General features: G+C 47.2%; 2 protein-coding genes and 1 long non-coding RNA gene across 22 annotated transcripts; 1 reads left to right on the top strand and 2 right to left on the bottom strand.

The window, feature by feature from the left end:
- Nucleotides 1-341: 341 nt before the first annotated feature.
- LOC124702446 lies at nt 342-4513 on the bottom strand. 16 transcript variants are annotated; one of them, XR_007002481.1, is made up of 6 exons: nt 3505-4513; nt 2429-3046; nt 2158-2249; nt 1811-1881; nt 1073-1181; nt 342-940 (listed from the first exon to the last, which is right to left on the bottom strand). XR_007002481.1 is itself a non-coding variant. In XM_047234585.1 (6 exons), the coding sequence occupies exons 2-6, from the start codon at nt 3514-3516 to the stop codon at nt 748-750; spliced, it is 570 nt and encodes a 189-aa protein (XP_047090541.1). In that variant the 5' UTR covers nt 3517-3618; nt 3861-4513; the 3' UTR covers nt 342-747. The 16 variants fall into 16 exon arrangements, 4 of the variants coding, with proteins under 4 accessions (XP_047090541.1, XP_047090542.1, XP_047090544.1 ...); XR_007002483.1 differs by having other exon boundaries at nt 2158-2233; XR_007002486.1 differs by having other exon boundaries at nt 1811-2249; nt 2429-2516; nt 2903-3046.
- LOC124702447 lies at nt 4514-6612 on the bottom strand. 3 transcript variants are annotated; one of them, XR_007002493.1, is made up of 6 exons: nt 5972-6605; nt 5357-5461; nt 5183-5216; nt 5024-5066; nt 4746-4842; nt 4514-4605 (listed from the first exon to the last, which is right to left on the bottom strand). It is a non-coding gene; the product is annotated as an uncharacterized LOC124702447 (long non-coding RNA). The 3 variants fall into 3 exon arrangements; XR_007002491.1 differs by having other exon boundaries at nt 5357-6605; XR_007002494.1 differs by having other exon boundaries at nt 4519-4605; nt 4737-4842; nt 5357-6612.
- A 10407-nt stretch (nt 6613-17019) lies between these two features.
- LOC124702445 (RNA-binding protein 25-like) lies at nt 17020-21883 on the top strand. 3 transcript variants are annotated; one of them, XM_047234583.1, is made up of 5 exons: nt 17020-17746; nt 20923-21028; nt 21109-21200; nt 21339-21421; nt 21533-21883. In XM_047234583.1, the coding sequence occupies exons 1-5, from the start codon at nt 17055-17057 to the stop codon at nt 21565-21567; spliced, it is 1008 nt and encodes a 335-aa protein (XP_047090539.1). In that variant the 5' UTR covers nt 17020-17054; the 3' UTR covers nt 21568-21883. The 3 variants fall into 3 exon arrangements, with proteins under 3 accessions (XP_047090539.1, XP_047090538.1, XP_047090540.1); XM_047234582.1 differs by having other exon boundaries at nt 21339-21450; XM_047234584.1 differs by lacking the exon at nt 20923-21028.
- The last annotated feature ends 3559 nt before the right edge of the window (nt 21884-25442 follow it).

Below are 25442 nucleotides of genomic sequence, written 5' to 3'. Positions count from 1 at the left end.
TCACAACGAATTTCCACCTTTCGACTACAACAACTCTAGCACGACAAGATTTGCCCGAATCCAGTGTGGGAGGAGCGATGCGCTAGGTGATCCAAGAATCTATTTGTAATTTATTTTACTTTTAAAATTCTTTGTACTACTCAATGATTACCTAGATCGGTGGATTTATCGCAACGAAAAAAGGTATACACTAAAACACGTTTTGAGTGCGAGATGTGATATATCAGAATGATTTTAGAGGATGCAATACACTTTTATACGAACTAGTGGTTGGGGCGCCCCTTGGGGCGCCTCCTAACCGGTCTTCTGCTGCCCAATATTTGGCATGCACGATGCCATCCTATCGTGATAAGTATAGCTCGATTTCATCACATAGTAGGTTCTGTTCTACCTTTTATTCTTTTGAACCTAAGCAATCACTCTATTACTCAACGATCTAGGCAAACTCGCCCATTATAATCCCAGCAATAGCTGCTGCTAATTCATACTCCCATTACATGGTTTCATTCAAATTACAGTTAGCGCTCAAATTTGCCAGGCCATAAGCTGCCTGGTTAGCAGAGCATCTACACATTGCTAATAGTGCAGTCAGAAAATCACGTCTTGCACCAAAAGTTCTGGTCTTCAATTACCTGGGCCAACAAAGAGGAATCCATCTGAGTATTGTTCAATGCCTGATGGACAAGCAGCACATCTGTTTCCACCACGCGAATTATTCCCGGGACGAATGCCAGGTTAATTGCTTCCTCAGCCGTTCTCAGTTCTACAGAAAAGGCATCCGGATATGAAAGTCTCTCTTGTGATGAGAACCCATCCACCATGAAAATTTCCATTTGTGTAAGCTCCATCAATATTTGATTTGCTGATTTCTTCAGTCAGTGAAACCCATGCCTTCACAGCATGCATTTTTATGTCCCCGTTTAGAATGAGTAGTTGTAGCCTGGTGAGGCAGCAAGCCCAAATTGAATCATTTTCAACAGCACATTTGGATGAGAAAATCTACGAAAGGGGATAGGGGAAGTAAGAAGGCAAACTTTCACATCCTAAGATGCAGGACAGACTGACAACATACCTTTTGATTTGAGGCCAAGTCTCCTGCAATGCACCATTCCCATCCCATTCAAAGAAGTAAGAAGCGAAGGCAGAGTGGAAACCACATGAAGCACACCACCCCGCAAGACCTGAATTAGCACAAAACCCACATCAACCTAGCAGTCTAGCACAATAGCCGACTTACTCACATCAACATTATCCATTAAATACGCACCAACCTAGCTTCAACAAATAGAATTTCTTCTCATGGACCAAACACAAAGGAACTCACAATACTCTGAGGAATACTTTTTGGAAGCATAAATAAATATCAATAACTGCAAATGCAAACACATATTCACAGAATGCAATGTGCATAGTGAAAAATGTTTCAAATAAAGCCTCTGAATGCCAGTTTCGGTTTCAGAGGAAGCCTCTGCAGTATAAGCTCGACACCCTTTTATCGGGAACCCTTTTATGTTCCCAAAATTTGAGTTAAAGAGGACTCAAACCTAAGTGGTGGATGGGGTGTAGGCCTACACCTCCGACAAGCTCAGTTTCCTAAAAGGTTAAAACACACTATAAAGCTCAAGCCAGACGTTCAATTAAGAGTAACTCTACCCAGAAAATCGTCCCTATTTCGCTGAAAGATACAGGTGTACTAATAAGTCATTCTCATGATGCAAGGAACTCCATCAACCACGCAATTACGGTAAAAGGAAAAAAATATGAGATTTTCTCGTCTTATGGATAACATACAGTTAGGAATAAATCACACCTCTTAAAGATTACCAGCCAGCATATCACTAAAGTAAAGGACGAGACCACCTGATATCAAAAGTGCCTCCACTGGAAATTACATAAGAGTATAAGTATGTAGAAAAAAATCAATGAAGGAGAGATATACTAATATATTGCACCACTAGACAAGAACCACGGAAAATGGCTGGGATTAGTTACATGCAAAAGACATCAGACAAACTTCTCTAGAATGTGTTTCAGATACCAATTTATGTCATAATCAAACCGACGGTACTATGCAGCATATATTTGTTTGCCAATAATCTCTTGTTATCATTGGACATAAATTATATTATAAAACATGGTGTGTTTATTCAGTGTTACCTCCATCAGTATTTGGTACGAAGAACAAGAATGTCATCAGATAAAACTGCCATCAATGAACCATATCTCTGGCCAGCTTTGCACCGAGACAACTGATCAAGATTAACCAGCATTGTATTTCGAGTATGCAAATTCCGGTAGTAATATAAACAGAAAGATGTGATTTACTAAACTGTGGTGCACACAGAATATAGAAAATAAATGCACTTCGCAAGACAACTGACTTGTAAATTTAGATGAAGACCATTAAGATGATAAAATAGAAGTATACCTTCTGGTCCATGATAATATGTCAGTAAGATCCTCGAGAGTTGGGCAGAGTAGTTGTGCCAACGAAAATGTCGGACGAAGCGCCTGGCCTGGAGCACATATACATCAGACATTAATCGGTAGGTGTGATATTATTTTCTGGATCACAAAATAGGCACTGAAATTAAGTACCTAATGTAGCTGCAAGAGTAAAAGCTATGAAGCTACGATGAAAACCAAACTACCAGCAAAATTGACTGCCCCTACATATCTAAACATGACACTAACACACGCACTGAGAACATATTTTAGGATCAACATAGTTAGACAGTAACTGAAAGCCTAAAATGTGGGAATGGGGAATATGTGGTCACTTCCTAAGTAAATCCTTGTATAAAAGTAACAACCAAGACAACAAACACTCACGAAAAGACAAAGGAACGTGTAAAGTATATACAAGGAATGAACATGCCAAATTGTGGGAGGATGATGGTACTTCTGCAGGATCTATTGATGCTGGGTGTGCTGTCAGCACCTCTGCATCGATGGGTGGAGCCGGCAGAACACCCAAGGCCATCGATTCAACCTTGGGAATTTGCAAGCATGAACCAGGAACAGTTGAAGTCAGGCTTAGTACTACCTGGACAGGGTATGTCGATCAGGGTATGTCGATCGATACATCATGTATGGCAAGAGAAGACATGGCATGTAGTTACCCTAAGATGAGGTATGGATTCTTCTGTTTTGCTGATTTGGAGCAATTCATAAATACCGATTTTCAAATAAATATTCCTGATAAATTCATGCCCAATTCAGACAACTATTATTGGGTTCCTCCAGGACCCATCAAGGTTCTCTACTACTTAAGTACTTATGAATAATGCTTTATTTTTCTCCATCAATATTATGAAATAACCATGAAAAAATGAGCATGACATTAGCTAATTTCAATTAATATTTTCTCCAATCAGTTAGTATAAGTCCAAAAACACATCACCATACTTTTCTGTACTGCAAGAAAATACTTGAGGCCAAGCCTGGGAAAGATCACAAAGCTAGAAAAAAAAATCCAGTTTCATGAACGTCTCCTAGACTCACTTGGTAATGCATGGAATCCTAGCAAGGATCTCTTCGACTCGATGGAATACTTGGCAACTCGCTGATCCTCTTGCTCCATCTGTTTTCTAATGATCCCAATATCAACCTGAGATTCTATAGAAATGGAATGAAAAGTAAGATCCTAATATTAGTCAGACCCACAAAAATAGAATACATGCAGATATGTTTCAATAATTATGTCCCTAGTAGAACTAATCCCTTTCATCCCCAATGTTTTATCTCAAACATACACCATTGCTTTCTCCAATGTACAGAACAAAAAATCACAACCCATATAGGATTTCAGCTCACGACAAAAGGCGTGCACTTTTCATTTCATAACAAAGCATTCACACCTATGGCTTGGTAATAGCTGAACTGAGTATATTCCTTTTCATAATCCAGAAAACCAAGGCCCGGGCCTAGACAACAACCTCATATTTGAAGAAATGGATTCTCTGTTTTTCCTATGCATAAGAAGCTACATAAATCTATTATGAGAACAAACATAAAATAATTCAGTAAGGATGCATCTCTTACAATTAGAGTAGCCATATAGTACAGTAAGAACAGAATGTTTAGGAGCAATATAGGAAAGGCTGAGAGTAAAAGAATATCTGAGGGAAAATGCAAACCAATTAAATACTTCACTCCTGTAATGTAAACTGTAACGGTGGAGCGTATAGCACTGACAACCTAAAATGAAAAGCAATATGTGGGCGAATGTCAACAATACAAATTGAAAGAAATATTTTTAGTATGAAGAATACATCTGGCAAAACCATTATACCAAATTCAAATCAACTTCCGTACATAAGAACCAACAATTAAACTCTTTGTAGAGAAAAAATTAGACAGTGCAAATAAATAATAGAGGGGAAATTATGAAAGCCTTATTGCGGCCAAAATAAATAATAGTGGCCTTGAGTGACGTGAAGAATAAGTTAATTAGATAGGACTCTATTTATACAATTCGGTTGTTTGTGATTTGCCATAGATAAAGACACACACTTGCCTGACACGAATGACAACCTCAAATCCCTCAGGTCAGTTTGGTTGGATCAGAATGAGCACAAAATGTAAAATAGTACTCCAGTAAACCTACATATCAAGGGGAGATTTTCATATCAGATAACAGAAGAGAAAATAGTTTCATATCCATACAACAGTATGAAGCCAGTATACACAACGAAAAAATGAGCTAAATTAGTACATCCAGATCTAAGCGCAACCTAATATACCCATCAAAATTTACGAATGCTAGCAAGCAAATATGTTCCTTGGACAGCCGCGCCTGCATCGTCGCTCCAGCCTCTTTCCTTGTGAGCCTCCAACATACTATTGCAAAGGCAAAAGAGAAGGGTGCTTCAGAATTTCCTAATATCTTCATGCGACAAAGATATCACAACCCAGAATTTACAATAGCAACAAAAAACATGCAACTATAAATTACTGATACCAAGAAAAGGGTGGCATCTACAATCACTATTATTAGCAAAAACAGGTGCATCATATTTACCATTGTTCTTGTAATTAACCATCACGAGGCAGCAATATCTATCCTGTTCATTAGCATGATAGATGACAGGCCTTTAGTACAACATGAACTAATAAAACCAAAAATACATTATGAATAACATAAAGAATAAAGAAAAACGCATGGGAGTGGGGCACACACCTTAATAATCCAAGCTGCGTTGTGGGCGTGCATCCTGCCATGAAAACAAATCGGAGAAGAAAATAGTAAAATTACGGATCGCGACATGTATCAGTGTGTATCCTAGGTTACAATGCTGATTTATGATACAACCCAATAGAAGAGAAAAAATGTGTTGGTACGGAACCACTATACCTGGGGATGGTGTGGAAAAGGCAAGGTTGCCAGTCTCAACACCCTACTCTCACAGCTCACCAAGATTTTTCTCCTCACCTCAATCCTTTAGGTCGTCGCAGCAGACTGGGTAGGAGGCGAAAAAGCATTATATATGTTGCCGTTCTCTCTCCAGGCCACTCAAATAAATGAATTTCATGCATTCTCGATCATTATGCTCATGCCGTTAGCTTAAGATTAAAAAAAAGCATGGCATCCTTCATTTCTGAACCCAAAACAAACATCGGGAAGGAAAAAACACTAAGCAAATGAAGAGAAAAAAAATTCATACCTGCTAAGCATTTCAAGCTCCAATTCACTGCATTTTATATGTATAGACGGTTGGATATTATAAACTATAATGTTTTGTAGGTAACAATGTTTTGTAATGCCACCTACTATTCATTGGTGTACCTCTCTCCTAGAAAATGTGATTAGGACTCCAACCCGGATGTTATAAACTATAAAGTACTTACAATCTCGCCCAATTTAGTACCAAAAGAATCATTTACTGCTCTGATACTCCAGGTGCTCCACTGGGGTGCTGCACCAGCTGAAAGTGCTAGAGCAAGGATTGGTAGACACTAAAACATATACCTTGAATTACTTAGAAATCATTGCAGATCGATGGCAGGTGAAGGGGCGGACCAAATCTTCTTGTCATGCCTTCTGCTCGCTATGACAACGCCGGCAAGCGAAGAAAGGGGTGGAGCCGTAAAACAATTTCCAATTTTTTCGCGTCTTCTCCACGCGCCTCCACCCCCGCCGCTCTCATCCCAACTCCTCACCATTGCTGCCTCCCTACTCCACAGCCTCCCCGATCCAGCGCCGCCCTCCTTGCATCTCTCCACCACTGCTTGCGCCCATATCCGTCGGCGGTCGCCGCTCACCACACATCTCCACCACGGCCTTCCCCCATCTCTTCTGATCTCCACCGCCGACTTTCCCTACCTCGGTTCACCAGCGCCTCCCAGATCCCTTCTGCTCCGACCTCCACCGCTGCCGCCTGCCCCCTCATCCGCCTACGAGCAGGACCCAACTCCTTCTCCTCCGACCTCCACCACCGGCCGCCACCTGCGCCCAGCTGTTGGGAATTGGGAACGAGGGTTGGGGAAGCACGGGTGGGAGACGTGTGTGCGTGACCTAATGGAAAAGGTGCCTTTCTTTTCTTTTCTGCGCGGGGCGTTTTCTTTTCTTTCCATGCCCAGCCCGCTCGCGCCACGGCGCTATCGTGGAACGCTCTGGCATAGGGCAAGCATAGACGCACTTGCTTGTTCTCAATTTAATTTCAATGGATACATAGTCAGATCGGACATTATTTACAACTAGGACACGTGACCGTGCGTTGCACTGGGAGTGATAATTTCAACTACAATTTGTTCAGTGCCGGTGATGGTGAATTTGGCCGGAACCAAGCTCACCCCCAACTATTTGATTCGTGCCGGTGTTGGAGAATTTGGCCGAAACCAAGCTCACACTACGGAACAGCCAAATCGGGCCTCGAGCCTAGAGGGCAGGAGGTAGCTGCTCGCTATTTCCTCCTGGTGCCGAAGGGCGGCAGGCACCGCGGCTCGAGCCTGGAAAAGGAGCCTGGAAATCACTTGGGGAGGGGAGAAATAGAAAGAAGGAACCAATACGGTGGCAGTTTGCAATATAATGTAATTTGGTGGAAGGGCAAAACGGTTTAAAAAAAGTGGTGAATGAATTTTTTTGATAGAAATTTTAACTCCTTTAATATTACATAAACGCAACTACTATCGAGAATATTTAAGACTATGTTTCTATTAATTTAAATAGTCTAACATTCTTCTTATAAATCTCGGTAACCCAAATTGCTTTTTAACTAGTCTTCATATATTTCATAAAATCTAAGTAACCCAACATTGTAATATAGGTAGTTTGGAGTTTACTAAAATATCAGTATATTTTTTTGTCCGTGAGTTATATGCACATGGAGATGTTTACCCATTGTTTACAACTGAAATTGTAGAAAATTTTAGGCAACTCACAAACAGATAATAAACTTAAACCACATGTTTTAGCGGGAATTCACTACTCTGATGGTCCATTAAAATGTTATGCTCAGATATACTCGGTTGCACATAATGCAGAACCAGTCCTCAAATCAATCCAAGAGAAAGAAGGCAACTTTGTTCAAAGAGAAGAGGGAAATAACCGATGTCGCTGGATCCAGGTGCATTTGACCCTCACCAGGATCCCATCGAGTCCCACGGTACCGGTTCCATGCCAACCAGCAAGCCACGCGGGCACCACCACAAAAAAATCCATAATATTCATTCGGTCTAAATTGAATAGTACTTAAATTGAAAATGTTTCATGGAAAAAAATAAAGAGTAAAGTCTGTAATAAACCTCGAGCTTATAGTGGGTGTCTGAATTGAACCCTGAACTCCTAATCCCGGAAGTCAGCACCCTGAACTCATAGTTCCCGGTCATTATTTGTGACACACTCGTTTCCACCGGGAATTGCTGACATGGCAAGGTCAACGCTGTTGTTGGTGACTTGACAAATCTCAAATGCTAATCTGCCCTTCCTCTCCATAGCTGAGCATTTTAGCGAGGACAGCAGTACAACACAGGCACCCACAAGACTGTTGTTGGTGGCCACTGAGGCGTTGTACTCGGTTGCCGCCTTCCACTTCAATGGCAACAGCGGCACCAAAGACGACGGGAGACCGCTCGGCGACCCCGACGTGCTCCAGGAGCTCGGGCATTGACTGCAGGACGGCTACTGCGTGCTTCGCTCGCTGCTGGAACGCGGGCACTGACTACAGGACGGCAACTGCATGTGCCGTCCGCTGCTGGAACGGGCGCCGTCTTCACATCCAGGCCAACACATGGGAGCTCACGGCCACCGTCACTGCGTTCGCCTTTCTATTCAGCGCCGCCGGTGTTGGATGCAAAGTCTCGCTGCGGTTCTCGTGCCTACTCAGCAACTTTGGGTCATGCAGCTGCTGACGAGGTGCACGCCCCCAACATGTTCCTGGTGGAGTGGTTCACGTCGCTGCCGCGCGGTGTGGACAGCGATCCGACGTCGGCCGAGGCGGAGGGGCCGGAATCAACACTCACGAACCTAGCTCAGTGAAATACTTTCGGCCGAGAAAAAAAACGTACGTGCAGCAAACTGCTCGAAGGGCATGAAGCTAACTACGATATCTAGTATCTAGTCAATTGATTGCTAGTGAGCATCAAGAACCGATAAAAAAGGACTCGTCCGAAGCACTAGTGCTTGGTTCAGAACGTGTGCATCTCTACTCTGGAAGTCTGGATGGGATTAAAGAGAGAGAGACCAGAGATCAAGAGAAAGAAGACCCGGAAAGAAGATGAAGTCATGAAGAAAATAGACATGACATATGGGTCAGGAATGTCATTGAGCGAGTTGAGACGAAGAACCAATCCCGCCGTTTGGTAACAACCAAAATGCCATTTTAGGCTGGAAATAGGAGTTTAGGGTGCTAATTTCCGGGATTAGGGTTCATGGTTTGATTCTAACACCCTATACAAGTTTAAGGTTTATTTTAGACTTTACTCAAAAATAAAAGGAGACCCTCCTCAAGGACTTGCCGACCCAGCACCTAGCCGCCAGCGGACTAGGCGCCGGGATATCCGGACCGGAATTCATCCGGCTCCAAAGGCACCTCCTTTCCCAAATTCGGCTGATCCTTAGCTTCCTCATGCCACCAGCGTGAGCTTCCTCGTTTAATCCGCTCCCACATGTCACAAATTCGGCATCCGTAGCTTCCTCATGGCCACCATAATATTTGCTGATGCTTGTTGTTCTCGGCTCGGATTAATCTAAAAAAATTAGGTATATAAACTGGTGGGGAGTTAATATATGCCAGCGATGTGGGACTATTTCAAGGCTGGTCAATGTGTCTTTCTATTTGCTGATGTATACATACCGGTAAAGATAAAAGTAACCTCCATCTACTTGCGGCCTGGTCTAGCGGCCCATAACGGGAGAACAGCGAACAGAAGGAAGCCAGCGAAGCATGTCGCCATGTCGGTAGGTGGACAGAAGAAAAAAACGAATCGGTACGGGTGGCAATTGTGCAGTATTATGTAGTTTGGTGGAAGGGTAAAACGGTTCATTAAAAAGTTGGACCAAAATTTTGGCAGAAACCTTAGCTCCTTTATTATTAGGTATAGGTATAGATATGTAATCTTGTTGCAAACGCTGCTTTCTCAGGCCTTGTGCCGTTCTGTGGGCCTACCTGCAGCGTTTGTGAGAGCATTCTGACTGTCGCGTGGGCCCTATGGTGTTCCTCCTGCTGGACCGGCTCCAAGTAAAAAAAAATGATCGAGCACATCCCCATCTCTTTTCTCCACCACGCCTCCCTACCGCAGAGCTCGGATAGGGATTCGGTGACATTAAAACAGCATGGCACGGTGTGCCATGACCTCCCATCCACCCTACACTTTCCATCTAACAGCTGCAATCAAGAGAACCATCTAGAGCGGTTGGACCTCACGAGAAGGATCGGGAAGCCCAAAAGAGGGCAGGTGGCGCGCCCAGTAACCGTTTCACCTACCGACTTTGTTTGACCTAAAACCCCCTATATACGCCCCAGGGTTTACTCGAGCAGAACGCCACAAAACACTGAAACACTAAACAGAGGCTGAACCAGCGAAGATTATAGGGGGGGGGACTCCATCGGAGCCACCGCCGGAGGGATCTCCACCTTCTCCAACGTCTTCTACATCATCACCATGATGAAGGGGGAGTAGTCCACCTCTGGACTATGGGTTTGTGACAGTAGCTTGATCTATTTCTCTCTTGTTCTTCATAGATCTTAGTACCATATGAGCTGCTCAACATGATTATGTTCATATATGTAATTCCTATGTGGTGGATCTTTATTCTATGATAGTGATATATGAGATAAGAATCTATTATGTGTAAGATGTATTGATAGATGCTTATCGGACCCCATTCTTAAGTGCTTCTTCTGGTCCAACTTGTATGCAAGAACATTTGTGGGGAGAATTGTGTATTGGATGGAGTAGCATGGTTGTAGTGATTGAATAGTGACAACAAATTCATGATCTATTATGGTTTATACATTTTCCTTTGCCGCCTCACTAGGGATAAAGTGAATGCATGTGCTATGTTCATCATGTGACAATTGTGATAATCTTGTTTGCTCAAGGTAGCATATTTGATATTCAAACACCATGTCAAAATACTTAAAGCTATGCTTTGTTAATTCTTAATACAATATTGCTTGGAGTTTTCCCTTTTTCTTGTGGAGTATAAAAAAGATGTATTGCATCATCTCTAGGACGTGATGCCTATATGAATGCTTCTCAAACACATATTGAAGTGTCACCAATATTATGTTATTGATGAATTCTTAGTGTCCACTACAACTTAAAAATAGAGTAGACAAGTGAACCGATGAACCCCGGCCAAATTTTAATCGTAAGAAACATCTTTCCAACACTTTTATCATATTTTACATTTGATGCAAGTACTTTTTTTTTACTTAAACACACAACACCCAAAAAACAATTATCCCTTCACTGTTTTTATCTAGTCTACTTAGTTTGTTTACCTTATTCTACTTTCAGTTTCTCTTTTATCTATAATTACTAATACAAAACCTTGTGCTTGACAACCACATGGTCGAGCTGGGAACACAAGGCAAAACTTTGATTTGTTGGATTGCTGGAAGAAGAGATAACTCTAAGCCAATTCCCTGAGAGTTCGATATAAATCCTCGAGTCACCCTTGTGGGGAAAACTACGCTTGCTACGACACTCTACGCTTGTAGTCCCAACGAATTGATGATATACTAGAGCGTCATCACCGGGCGAGCGCAAGGACGCGGCCGAGGTTTCTCATGAATACGAGGTGGCCTGTGTTGCTTAAACCCTCGCTCCCTCTGATCATCTGCCATTTTAGACATGTGTCCGTCTTGACACCGCTGTCAGTTTCGTCAGTTTCGTCAGTTAGAGATAGTTAGCAGTATTTCGTTTTCTGTTAATTACGAGCTGGTTGTTGCGACTTGTGCGGCAGCCATGACTCAGTCTAGATCGTTGGGCACGAAGCTCGGATCGTGGGGATGGACACGATCGGTAGTGGAGCACGTTGCTCGATATGTTTTCCCTTTCGATTGAATAAAAGGAAGAAGAACAGAAAAGCTGCAGTTGAGCGCAGCACAAAACCACGCGTGTTCCTGAGTTCATCCTCTCCAATCCCTCTCCGATCGAGTTAGGGGTTTAGGGAAACACTTGGTATCAGAGCGTTTCGATTCTGCGACCATGTCAAGCGGGAGTAGATCTCCCCACGAGTCGCGCACTCCCCCGCCCGCTCCGCGACGGCGCTCGCAGAGCCGCGGCAGGAGCTCAGCACGGCGCGGCGGCGGTGAGGTTGTGGTGCGAGAGTCCGGCGGTGGCTCCACCGCGAACCTCCACTTCCCGATGCTCACACGAGGTGAGTACACGACCTGGGCGATGGTCATGGAGGTGAATCTCCGAGCCGCGTCGCTCTGGGACGCGATCGAGGACGACCACGTCGCGCGCGTCGACGACATGAAGACTTTGGCGGCGCTCCTGCGATCCACGCCGAAAGACATGCACTGCATGCTGATCGGCAAGGGATCGTCCAAGGCAGCGTGGCAGGCCATCAAGGTCCAGTACCAGGGGCCCGATCGGGTTCGAGATGGACGGCTTCGGCGTCTGCGAACGGAGTTCGAGACCGTGGCGTTCAAGGACGGGGAGAATGTCCAGGACTTCACCCTCCGCATCTCCAACCTCGCGGCCGCTCTGCGATCGCTGGGCGACACCGTCAACGAAGAGAAGATCGTCCGCAAGTTCCTCTCCGTCGTGCCTTCTCGGTTCCGCAGATCGCGTTCTCCATGGAGACCCTCCTCGACCCGGCCACGCTTACCGTCGAGGAGGTGACGAGACATCTACGCGCGATCGAGGAGCGCATGGACGGAGCACCTGGGAGCAGCGCCGCCGGTGGCCAGCTCCTTCTCACTGAGGAGCAGTGGGAGGCCCGCAAGCGCCAGCCTCGCGGCGGTGGCTCCAACGGAAGGGGCGATGATCGCGGGAAGAAGAAGGCCGGCACGCCCGCACCCACGTCGCCAACAACAGCACGATTCGGGCGTCGTGGATAGGGAGCACCGCCGCTACCGCGGCAAGAAAGGGCACCGGGCACGTGAGTGTCGCAAGAAGCGAGAGGACGCGGCGGCAAAGGCGTCCAAAGCACGAGGCGCCGCGAACCTCGTGCAAGCTGAAGAAGATGAGGGCCCGGGGCTGATGATGGCCTCCGTCGAGGAGGTCGGTGAGCCCGCTCAGGAGAGCGGCATTGTCTCCCACATCGGCGGCCAGATCTTCCTCAACGAAGAGAAGGCGATCGTCACGCCTACCCTGGACGGCGGAGGCCAAGGCTGGTTCCTGGACACGGGTGCCACGAACCACATGACCGGCGCTGCCGATGCCTTCGCAGTCCTCGACCGATCCGTCGCGGGCAAGGTGCGCTTCGCGGACGGATCCGTGGTTGACATCCATGGGCGAGGGACCGTCGTGTTCACCGTCGACAAGGGAGGACATCGCGCCTTCACTGACGTCTTCTTCATCCCCGCGCTCAGGAGCAGCGTCGTGAGCTTGGGCCAGCTTGACGAAAGCTGGTACGACGTCCGCATACGTCGTGGACTTCTCACCGTCCGTGATCACCACAATCGCCTGGTGATGGAGGTAAAGCGCTCACCAAATCGCTCGTATAAGTTCAACTTCACCCCCGTCCACCCCGTCTGTCTCGCGGTGGGGCACGTCTCCGACGCCTCGGCGATGGCACGCCCGGCTCGGACACCTGCACTTTGATGGACCGCGAGAAAATGGCGAAGGGGGAGCTCGTGCGCGGCCTCCTCACATCGAGCACGAAGAGGAGCTGTGCGAGGCCTGCCTCGCGGGGAAGCAGCGGCGGCGTCCGTTCTCCCAGCAGGCCAAGTACCGCGCGGAGGCGCAGCTCGACCTCGTGCACGGTGACCTGTGTGGCCCAATCACGCCACCGACGCCGGGAGGGCGTCGCTACATCCTGGTCCTGATCGACGATCACAGTCGATACATGTGGGTCCACCTGCTCAGGTCCAAGGACGAAGCTGCTCACGCCATCATGAAGTTCCAAGCGGCTGCAGAAGTCGAGAGTGGACACAAGCTCCACGTGCTGAGGACGGACCGCGGCGGCGAGTTCACGTCGGCAACCTTCTATCGACGACCGTGCTGAGACTGGAGTGCAGCGCCACCTCACCGCACCCTACACACCGCAGCAAAATGGTGTCGTGGAGCGTCGGAACCAGACGCTGCTCGGCATGGCGCGGAGCATGCTCAAGGCGAAGCAAGTCCCGAACTTGTTCTGGGGCGAAGCGGTCCTCACCGCCGCGTTCATCCTGAATAGGAGCTACACGCGGAGCGTCGATGGCAAGACGCCATACGAGGCCTGGTACGGGAGGCGCCCTGACGTGAGGTTCCTGCGCATCTTCGGATGCGTTGGCCATGTCAAGGACACGCGCCCGCACTCGAAGAAGCCGGGACGACGAGGCTCTCCGATGGTGTTCATCGGGTACGAGGAAGGATCCAAGGCATACCGCATGTATGATCCCAAGGCCAAGCGTGTCCACGTGTCTCGAGACGTGGTCTTTGACGAGGAGGCTCGCTGGAACTGGGAGGCGCCGGGGGAGCAGCCGGCGAGCAGTTCCTTCACGGTGGAGTACCCCGTGTACGTCACACGGGCAGCGGCAGCAAGGTCTGCCACGGCAGAGAATGATGGCGAAAACTCTGCCGCAGCGGAAGCATCAGCAGGAGGCGCTGCCGAGCATTCAACGCCGCCACAAAGCTCGCCGCTCACCACTCCCTCGGACACAAGAGGTGAGAAGGGGGAAGGGCGCGTCATTCAGTTCGCGACGCCGCCCACGACCCAGCAAGGACTCTTCGACGCAGACGACACCCCTGGTGTGCATCACCGCTTCCGTCGTATAGAAGACCTACTGGAAGATCCAGCTGCGGAGCCAACCGCGGACTTGGAGGCGTCCGATGACGAAGAGCTGAACCTGATGACGGGGGGGAGCCTTCGTCGTTTGCCGAAGCGGACCGTGAGGACTGCCGGCGACGTGCGATGCTTGATGAGCTCCGGTCCATCGACGACAACGAAACTTGGACGCTCACCCAGCTTCCACCGGGCCACCGCGCGATCGGCCTCAAGTGGGTGTACAAGGTGAAGAAGGACGAGCGCGGGCACATCGTCAAGCACAAGGCCCGCCTCGTTGCGAAGGGATACGTGCAGCGCCCTGGTGTCGACTTCGAGGAGGTGTTCGCACCAGTGGCCAGGCTCGAGTCCGTGAGGCTCATCGTCGCGTTGGCTGCTCATCATGGATGGGAGGTCCATCATATGGACGTGAAGTCCGCATTCCTGAATGGCGATCTCGAGGAGGTGGTCTACGTCTCACAACCGCCAGGTTTCGCCGCCGACGGAAACGAGCACGGAGTGTACAGGCTGCACAAGGCCCTGTACGGACTTCGTCAAGCACCAAGGGCATGGAACGCCAAGCTGGACGCAAGCTTGGTGTCCCTCGGCTTCATGCGCAGTGTCGCTGAACACGGCATGTACGCACGGGGGAGCGGTGACTCACTACTAATCATCGGGGTCTACGTCGACGACCCGGTGATCACCGGGGTCAAGGTGCAGGAAATCCACTTCTTCAAGGAAGAGATGAAGAATCTCTTCGAGCATGAGCGACCTCGGGTTGCTACGGTACTACCTCGGGCCGGAGGTCAAGCGAGAGAGAGGTCACACCACTCTCTCCCAAGGTGCATATGCAAGCAAGCTCCTCGAGAAGGCTGGGCTTGTGGACTGCAATGCCACACGCACACCGATGGAGGCTCGGTGCCAACTGAGCAAGGAGAGCTCCGAGGCACCAGTGGATGCAACGCTCTACCGGAGCCTGATTGGAAGCCTCAGGTATCTTGTTCATACGCGTCCGGACATTTCGTTCGCCGTAGGATTCCTGAGCAGATTCATGGAGGCGCTCGCGAGTGACCATCTCGCGGACCGAAGCATCTTCGCGCTACATCGCTGGCACACTGAACCTCGGGTGCGTGTACCGGCGTGGGGACAGCGAGAAGTTGACAGGCTTCAGCGACTCTGATCACGCCGGCGATGTGGACACCAGGAAGAGCACGTCTGGTGTGTTGTTCTTCCTCGGCGACAGTCCGATCAGCTGGCAGTCTCAGAAGCAGAAGGTCGTTGCCGCTTCGTCATGCGAGGCCGAGTACATCGCAGCGGCCACAGCTGCCTGTCAGGGCATCTGGCTGGCACGCCTACTTGGCGAGCTTCTCAACAAGAAGGCTGCGCCATTCTCGCTCTTCATCGACAACAAGTCCACCATCTCCCTCTGCAAGAATCCAGTTCTGCATGATCGAAGTAAGCACATTGATCTTCGATATCACCTCATTCGTGACTATGTCGAAAAGGGCATGGTGGTACCGGAGTTCATCAGGACGGCAGAGCAGAAGGCTGACATCCTCGACGAAGCCGCTTGGGCGCGTTCGTTTCCGGGAGCCGCGATCCAAGATCGGCATCGTTGATACTCAAGGTGTACGCGAGGGTTGAGGGGAGATTGTTGCTTAAACCCTCGCTCCTCTCGATCATCTCGCCATTTTAGACATGTGTCCGTTTTGACACTGCTGTCAGTTTCGTCAGTTTCGTCAGTTAGAGATAGTTAGCAGTATTTCGTTTTCTGTTAATTACGAGCTGGTTGTTGCGACTTGTGCGGCAGCCATGACTCAGTCTAGATCGTTGGGCACGAAGCTCGGATCGTGGGGATGGACACGATCGGTAGTGGAGCACGTTGCTCGATATGTTTTCCCTTTCGATTGAATAAAAGGAAGAAGAACAGAAAAGCTGCAGTTGAGCGCAGCACAAAACCACGCGTGTTCCTGAGTTCATCCTCTCCAATCTCTCTCCGATCGAGTTAGGGGTTTAGGGAAACAGCCTGCCACCGACACTCTTGACTGAGGAGGGCGGCCATAAATTCTTGGCGACTGTGGGCGCGCTCGGTAGCGCCATCACCGTGTCATTGGTGTGCATCCGGGAGAGCGCAAGAGCTCATCCGAAGTTCTCGTGAAGACGAGGTGGCCTGCCGCCAGCGCTCGTGGACAGAGACGACGACCACTGATTCTTAGCGACCATGGGAGAACGTGGCGGCGCGGCCACAGTTTTGGTGGAGACGTCAGTGAAAAGCACCGTCGCTCGGCGCGGTGGTCACCACCAACGAGCCATAATAGTGGCTTATGTGTCCGCTAATGCCAGTTTATGTGTCTCTAATAACAGGCAACAAAATCGAATGCAGGCAACGAAACAACTTGCATGTGCCCTCCTACTTGTACTAGACAGGCTACCAAACAAAATACAAATACAGATTTTGCAAAATTCTGATTTTTACCCTGGTTCAACTCAGCGCTGCCTAGTTAAGCAGAGAAAGTATGCAGGCAACCAGTCGCACCCTTGGTGTCCTCGGTTTTAACTTTTGAACCTCAAGGGCTCGTGCGTCTATTCTGAAATTTACGGGGTACCTTCTGGATAGAGTTTTGTGTGTGTGGTGTAGGTGAGCCACAGGTTGGGTGAGCTCAAAGTTTCATCTCTATCCCGTTCCCCCATGGATTCCTCTTCCAGGTCGGCTGGCGGCGGTGGTGATGACGGCGGGAGCCGCCATCGAAGCCATGGGAGTCAGGTGGAAGGAAGCATGCCCCACGACAGGAAGGCGAGAGCAAAGGAGAAAGAGAAGAAGCGGCCCAGCGAGCAAGGGGAGGAGAGCGACCAGCGGCGCCGGGAAGAAACTGAGCGGGGAGGCGCGAGGCGGCGACGCGAGCGCGAGGGCGTGGACTACAAGGAGGAAGAGAAGATCGAGAAGAAGAGGTCTAGCGGGCGAGGAAGGGATAGCGACCGGAGGCGCGAAGGAAGTACGTGGGAAGTCGTGAAGCGGCGACGCACGCTCGAGGACGAGGACTACTCGGAAGAGAGTGGGAGGCGGCGGAGCCAAGAAAGGGAGGAAGAGGAGAAGCGATTGCTCCACGAGAAAGAAAAGAAGGCGGGGAGGGAGGAGAAAGAGAGGCGGAGCTACAGGAGCCGCGAGGAAGAGATGAGGCGGCAGCGAGAGAAGTTGAGCCGCGAGCAAGACAGGATGGCGGAGAGGGACAAGCCCAGGGGAAGCTACTCGAGCCGCGGGGAAGAGGTCAAGCAGCAGCCAGAGAAGTTGCTCGGCGAGCCAGAGAAGTACAAGCAGCAAGGGAAGGACATCAAGCAGGAGCGGGTGAGCAGATGGGACAAGAAGACTCCTACCGACTTCCCGTAAGTTGATTGTCTAATTTCACTTTTTCATAGTTATTATCCCATGTATACGGAATTCCCGATATTCTTGTCAGTCGTGTCAATGTGCTAGTCTGAACATTTTACGAGAGAGATCTCGACTTGCTTCCACCAAAAGAATGCCAAACCCCCACATAGCCCATGACGGGTATGCATACCTCAAAGCCTAGCTTGTTTGTCAAATTCTTCTTTCTACATCGATTTTCGTCTCACTAACAAAGACCAACGCAGGCGCTTGTAACCTCACAATGTTGTGAATTTCTAGAACTATTGGAAGTCAATACACTAACAAATTAAAACTATGATGTCACATCATCAAGTAATATAGGCTAACGAAAAAAGGGCATTTTTGGAACTCAAAATATCCCAGTGCAAATTTCCTTCCAACCAAGCAGCTAGTTCATTCCAATGGGATCCAACAGAAGAACATTGCCTAGCTCAGAGGTTGTTTCTACCTTACGTCAGATTATTTTCAGTTCTGATGTCTTAGTTCAGAATACAGAGCTTGTTTCTAGCTTATGTCTCCAGAACTCTGGCCATACTCATTAGTAGTTAGTACTTACTGCTACTATTCAGTTAAACCAGACTAGAGGTGCCTTCTTCCATCTTGACAACTAACTTACCACACATTAAGTGGACTGTGATCAGGTGTAGACCTCCGCCGTCAACTCTTAATGACCGCAATTTGAGAGGTAGAAGCTAGCTGTAGGGACGGAGACCCTGCTGCAGCTACTCTCCGAGTTCATCTTGTGGGTTTATTTGGCTATTAAGTGACAAGTGAGCAGAGCAGTCATTATAATGTTTTGCGGTCAAAGGCAGAGTAATTAACAACGGTGGCACAAATGAATGAAAGAATGCGCTTTTTTTTGTCCAGATTACTAAGCCAGAGTAAACAAAGGATTTTTTTTCCACAAAATACCAACTGTTGGGTGATAAATGCAGTGATGCTAGAAGTAAAGGGTAGCCAATAATTCATCCATTCTCTGCACCCATTGAAATTGTTTTTGGGCAGGCTGGCAGTGATGCTAGCTAATGGATTCAGTCTGCTGCAGCCTAACTTGTTAACCTAAGATACTGAAAGTTTGCATTGGATAGGAGCAGCTGATTGCTGTTTATTTTTCTGTTTAGTGGAGGGATTGCTGTTTAAGTAGTACATGCCCGGACCAAAGTCTTTTCTCTTTGATTGTGTGCACTGTGCAGCCTATGGAGAAATTACAGGTTACCAACTAGCTAGCTATCAAGTTCATCCTTTACCTTCTTCCCTCGATGTATCTTCAGACAAGAAGTATATCATAACTTACCAAACTCTAGTGAAAATTATACAAATTCTAGTAGAACTACATAATGCTTAATCATTATAAGCTATTGCAGCTCGAAATGATCTTCCAATATAGGGGAGTTTGTGTCAGACTCTAAATATGCAATATTGTGTCACCCAAATGGCCAAATCACAATTAAGATAGAACAAGGCTTTCCAGACTTGAGCCCCATTACAAATGGCCAAATCACAATTAAGGTAGAACGAGGCTTTCCAGACTTGAGCCCCATTACAAGTTTACAACACAAGCTTCCATAGGCAGTGTTGGTCTAGTGGAGGGACATCTTTGCCCTAACCATAAAGGAACACCTTCCATCCAAGGCTTAAGCACCATCAAACACTACCCAGACAGCCCCTATGTTCCTTTCTCAGACTCATTAACTGGTGCAGATGGGTAGTAGCATTACCTACAACCCAAGATTGTGCTTCCTCCCAAGAATTGGCTCTTTTCAAGGGTGACATATTTGTCCATTGATTTGTCAATCCACTTGAATTATGTGACTTAGTTTGCTGGTGCCTACATTACACCTACATTGATTTTCTGATTGGAGCAATGCGTGGCAACCTTAGAGATTAAGCATATCATAATTTTCAAATAACAAATTTTGGTGAGTGTAGTCTTTAAGCTTTTTTGTTTATTGAAAGTCTCATTCAGACTGTTGCAGTGTCTACATGATATTAGTCCATTGGGTTTCATGCCACTGAACAAATTCCTTTTATCTACTTTTTCTGTAGCTAATGAATTTAGTCGGCTGCAGTTGAACTTGTGCAACCCAGCCTGTAACTCAAGAGACTGGAAATTTGCATCGGATCAGAGCAATTGACTGCTGTTTAAGTAGTTTCCTGTTTAATGGAGGGCTTGCTGTTTTGTTTAAGTAGTACATGACTGCACCAAAGGTCTTTGAGATTATCTGCATGGTTCAACATATGAAAAATTGCAGGTTGCCAACTAGATAGCACTGCTCAACTTTTAACTTTTGATTCTTCCCTCGATATGTCTTCACAAAATAGGTATATTATAAATTTGTGAACTCCGACAGAAACCATACAACTTGTACCCCTCCTCTAGCTGGCTCCCCTTCTTGATGTGCGCGGTATGCCGCCTCCCAGACCCAGGATTTGTTGGCTTACGGCCCCCCTGGCGTCGCACCCCTGTAACCCCCGTTAATTAATGAAAACTGAGTTCAGGTGGGCGATCGCCCCCCGTTGATTCTTCAAAAAAAAAAAATGCTCTTTAAGAACCCTGCTCTCATGTTCCTTCTAGCAGTAGGCAGTGCATTTGTTTTTCTTATTGGAAGACCTGGGTAGTGTAATCCTGACATTGTGTCAGTGCCTTACTTACGATCCTTGCTTTAATTCTCCTTTAATGGAGTGGTCATAGAAAGGTACTGTAAGTATTCAGACCATCCCTTCTGTAGATGGCTTGATAATTTTTAGATGTCTCAGGCTTATGCATTCCTGATTTCCTGTATATATTTTTTTAAAAAAATTCTAGACTTAGAGTGAATACATGCAGAGTTCCTTTTTTATGGAACACTGATGGGGCTAGCTTTTATGAATCTCTGTAATTGGCATGTGCAGTTACTTGATGCTTTTGATAGGTGCATTGTGGTTTTGCTTGGTTTTTAGGGTTTCCTGTATGCTTTTCTAATTGCTACTGATTTTTTTTATTCCTGTTGACGTTTACGCTTAAAATCATAGCTTATCGCAAGTCATAGCCTGCCCTATTTTGACATCTAGCAATGTCTCAAGATTGTAATTTTCTGGCCAAGTCAGTTAATGTTGTGTTATAGTATTATTTGGAGTAAAATATTTGCTGAAAATTCTGTTTGTTGTACAGGCCTAGCTGTCCTTTAGCGCCTCCCATTGAAGATGTGACAACTTTATCAAATAAGAATGATCACAGATCCATAGTTTTGCGTAATGTGTTCGATAGAACTGTGAAGGTCAGTTTTTTTTTGTTATGGAGTTGTTTAGAAAAGATACTTTGTTGAATTCAACAAATGTTTACCATTCTTTTTTGCAGAGTGTGGGTGATGAATTTTATGATGGCATCAGTCATGATTTTGCGGAGAAGACAGTCCGCTGTGGACAAGTCCATGACACTTATGTGGATAAGTAAGTTAAGCTGTTTTAGACGTCCATATGGCTTTATGGTCCAGTGTTGGGCTTGCAAATCTTAATATATTATCTTAGTGTGTTTTGTGGAACTCATATGCACTGAAACTCCATACTTAGCTATGATTTATGGCACAGGTACTATGGAAATGTCTACATGCTATTTGACTCTGCAAGTTCTGCAAACAAGGCCGTGCAGAAGTTGGATGGGACTTACTATGGTGACAAATTGATAACCGCGTCATTATACGTATTAACATTAACTCATCATCTGAAGTGTTTTCAATTAGAGTCTTATAGCTTGCTCACCATGTGTTATTTTCTTATGCTAGGATACTGGAAAGTTCATGACACTGCACTAGGCTAAGGAGCTGGGACATGTGCTGAGCCTGAAGAAATACTTTATTAAATTAACGAGGGGCTAATTAGGAGCAACATGGGAAAAATCTATTGGAACTGTAGGACTTACAAATGATCAATGCACTTGCATTATGAATCGCAGAGAGTTGCGAACTAGTATTGGATGTGCAAACTAGTATTAGATGTGCAACTGCTCAACTTCACTTTGATAAGCAGCAGTTTGCAGTCACTGTTTTGTGCTTAATCAAATTGATTGTTGAAATGGTGATTGTAAGTCACTTGCCAAAGAAGCCAAGCAATCTACATTGATTAGGTTAATATTAGCGGCATTATTTATTTCTTAGACCAACTAAGGCTTATTGCTTTGTAAGGATGCATTTGCATTTGATCATCTATAGATAGGTACTACTCCTTCCGTCTATACAAGGATATCCAAGATTTGTCTAAATTTAGATGTATCTTTTCGACATCCTATTATACACAGAGGTAGTATCTAAAGGTAAAATAGAGACCCTCATCAAGCCACCTGGTAAATCAGATTTAACTGTCTATTAGATCTCACCTCAATGAATCTAAGTCATCGTTTTTTACAGCGTGTGGTAGAAAACGATCAGCGCAGGCGGTGTGGAAACCCTAGCCGCCAGCCCCAAGTCTCCTTGCTCGCTTCGTCTCCCCAATCTAGTTGCTCGCCTGTCCTCCTAAGAAGTCTAGCAGGCCCCGTATTCACAAACGGGGACGCGTTTTCGGCCCGTAAAAGCAGGGCTTTAGACATATTTCCATACCAAACCATAAATAATAATCATCATAATTATTATAATAATGATTTTTGCGAATGACAACAATTGTTCGAATCGACTAATCAAACAAATGACAAATGTTTCACCGGTCAATCAAATAAATAAATAGTTCATCTCACACATACACGAATAGAAAACAAATGTAGATCATTGGCGTTGGCCATGTAGCATCCAATGGTGGTCGATCAGATCTTTGGTTAGCTGACGATGAGTTGGTGCGTCTTCAATATTGCGATGCGTTTCAAGAAAAGCCTCAAGCCGATCAGGCGAAATAATCTTGCATCAACATTTTGTGGCCGAGCGCGCGGTTCCACGGGATGCGCATGCGCCCCATCGTCGACCCCCTCCTCTGATCCAGCAGCTTGGTGCGGTCCTCGAGCTCTTTCAGGCCAAGGATGGCCGTCATCATCTCCGTGTCGTCCTCGTGGAGCAGGTCGTCGAGGTCCGAATCATCCGAATCCGAGGACGACCAATTGGTCGACGAATCGACCAAATCCTCCATAGTCGCATCCGAGCTCATCTACCACCGTGCAAAATAGATAAAGGTCGAAGCTCGCATCGGCGAAAACTAAGAGGGAAAGGTCGAACAACTCACCACGGCGGATGTGCGGCGGAGGTGCGGCGGAGGTGCGCCGAGGTGCAGCGGCGGCAGAAGGAAGTGGCGGCGGTGCGCGGGCGGAAGGAGTGGGGGATCCTAAAATTTCAGCACGCGTGCCCTAGAGGAACGAAATGGCCGGGTCACGATTCAGTTTTGGCCGCCAACCCGCACACCTACGTGTTCCCGAACGGATCCGGGGCGGAACTGGGAAAATTTAATATGGGTCGAGTGATTTAAGGGGCTTGATAAACGTCGCGGAAGGGCCAAAACCCGTATTCCAGCGGTTATCCTCTCAGATGCATTCCTTCTGATGTTTTATATGTTTCAACATGGATTCTTGGTTCCTATAAATTTACAGGTTATGATGTTGTGATGAACTTGCAGCAATGCAGTTCTTTTGGGTTTTTTTTTCGAAATGGGGTGAGCCCCGGCCTCAACATCGGTTGATGCACACAGCCTTTTGTTAATAAAGTAAATATTCAAACGTTTACAATTCAAGGATCAACGAGGGTCGATACAAAAATCAACCACCGAAAAAAGAGTAAAAATCTGAGCAAACTAGGCATCAAGTAATCTCTTAATAGGCCGCCAAGTAGCCTGGTAGAAAATATCCTGGGCAACCGTTCGAAGGCGGTTGCATCCAAAAACCATGTACTCCCGCTGGTCCTCTGGGAGCAAGAAACGCCAAAGCTGGATCCAGTGAACCATAGTATGGATAACCTACAAGAAATTAGTAGAGTCATTTCTATTAATGAAGTTCTTTTGGGTAACGTCTTTCTTTTGTAAATATCTCTTTCTTTTACTTTCTTGGCATTGAAGGAGCGAGGTAATTCTCTCCCAACTACACTTTTTGTGGTGTTCTGTACTTGGGGTGTAATTGTACACCGACATAATGCGACCCCTTTGGTACATTTTTTTTAACAGAAAAGGTCCCGAAGGACCGAGAGCTGCATTAAGTCAACACGGTTACAGACCAAATTACATGAAGGGCCTCGAAAGAACAAGAAATAACGGACCAACCCTTTGATTTTGCACACAACACCCTAACATAGAAACTGAAAACGCGATCAGGTCCCTGGTCGTCACCGGAGAACGGGCTCCGCTATCGACTGCCTTCCACACCGCTGGGGAACAAGCCACTTGGGGCGCAGACGACCAGAACTGTCGACGACGAGCTGGAGAAAAGCCTCCCTGTGGAGGAAGATCTCCTGGAGAACGGCCGCCCTTCGGCCGTATGATGCAGGGGCAGGGCGATGACGCCGACAGAAGTCCCCTGCTGATGAGATTCTCAGGAAGAACACCACCCCAACGGCGGTGTTGATGAAGCAGGTGCAGCTCCAAAGAACTTGTGACACCGCCACTAGTGCAGGGAAGCAGCAACACCATCGCTGCCCTCACCCTCGCCGCCACGGCCGTCCGAGAGGAACAGCTTTGGTGTGCTACCTCCGCACCAGAAGCAGCAGGGATAAGACCTCCATGAAGCAGATGTGTTGGTGACGACGCGGCAGAGCTCCTCCTCGCCTCCACGGCCGGCCAGGAGCTCCTCCACGACGTTGTTCGCCGGCGTGCACGCGTTTTCCCCTCGCCTCCAAGGCCGGCCAGGAAAAGACGCCGCCCACCGCAGTCGCGCTGCAGCAGATGGTACACCGCCACTCCTTTATTAAAGGGAGCGACAGTCCTCTTCTCCGCTCTCCCCTCCGACCACCGGAGAAGAAGTGGAAGCAAGAGAGACCCTAAATCAGATGGGATCCAGGCGGCCAGATCCGTTCCACCGCTCCCACTACCGGGCATCAAGCCCCCTACCGGCATACAACCACTAAACCTACCTACTCTATCTACTCCGACGCCTCCCCACCACCCATATCTACCGGCGGCGCCGGCGAGATTGGCTTTGGTTCGGCCCGGCTCCCTCGAAGGAGCTCTCAGATACTGTAGCTAGGAGAGAGAAAGGAAAGGGGGGAAATGAGCCGGTGTCCCCCTTTGGTACATTTGACTTCAGATTTGCTTCTGTGGCTTAGAATCGGTGCTGCAACCTTGGATTTATAAGGTGTGCTCGTCACTGATAATTTCAGGTTTTTATCAATTCATCTTGATGATGCCTCATGTAATTCATATAACAAATATTCTGAATACTACATGTAGTTACCAAATAATCTTATTTTCAACTGTGTTGATATGTACTAAATTTACTTGAGAGCAACTTTTCACAGCAAACTGAAGGAATGATGCAAGATAGTAAAACTGGTTTATTTGAACGATGCATGCACTATTTCAGATTCAATATTTGTGATCTAGTAAAACTGAGAGGAACTGATAGTAAAATATAGGTACGGAGATCAGTACACCAGTGTCCGGCAACGGCACACACGATGGTGTTCAGAGGTGTGGTGTAGCATTAGCAAGGCATTCTATGAGCATGGTATGGCGGCCAGAGTGCCTTGCCATCTACTGATCAACATCCTCCGACACCTATTAGTTGGTTCCCTC

The sequence above is a fragment of the Lolium rigidum genome, chromosome 3 (assembly GCF_022539505.1).
Source record: "Lolium rigidum isolate FL_2022 chromosome 3, APGP_CSIRO_Lrig_0.1, whole genome shotgun sequence".
Lineage (NCBI taxonomy): Eukaryota > Viridiplantae > Streptophyta > Magnoliopsida > Poales > Poaceae > Lolium > Lolium rigidum.
Note: the sequence above shows the minus strand (reverse complement) of the source record. Positions and strands in the feature narration are given on the sequence as shown.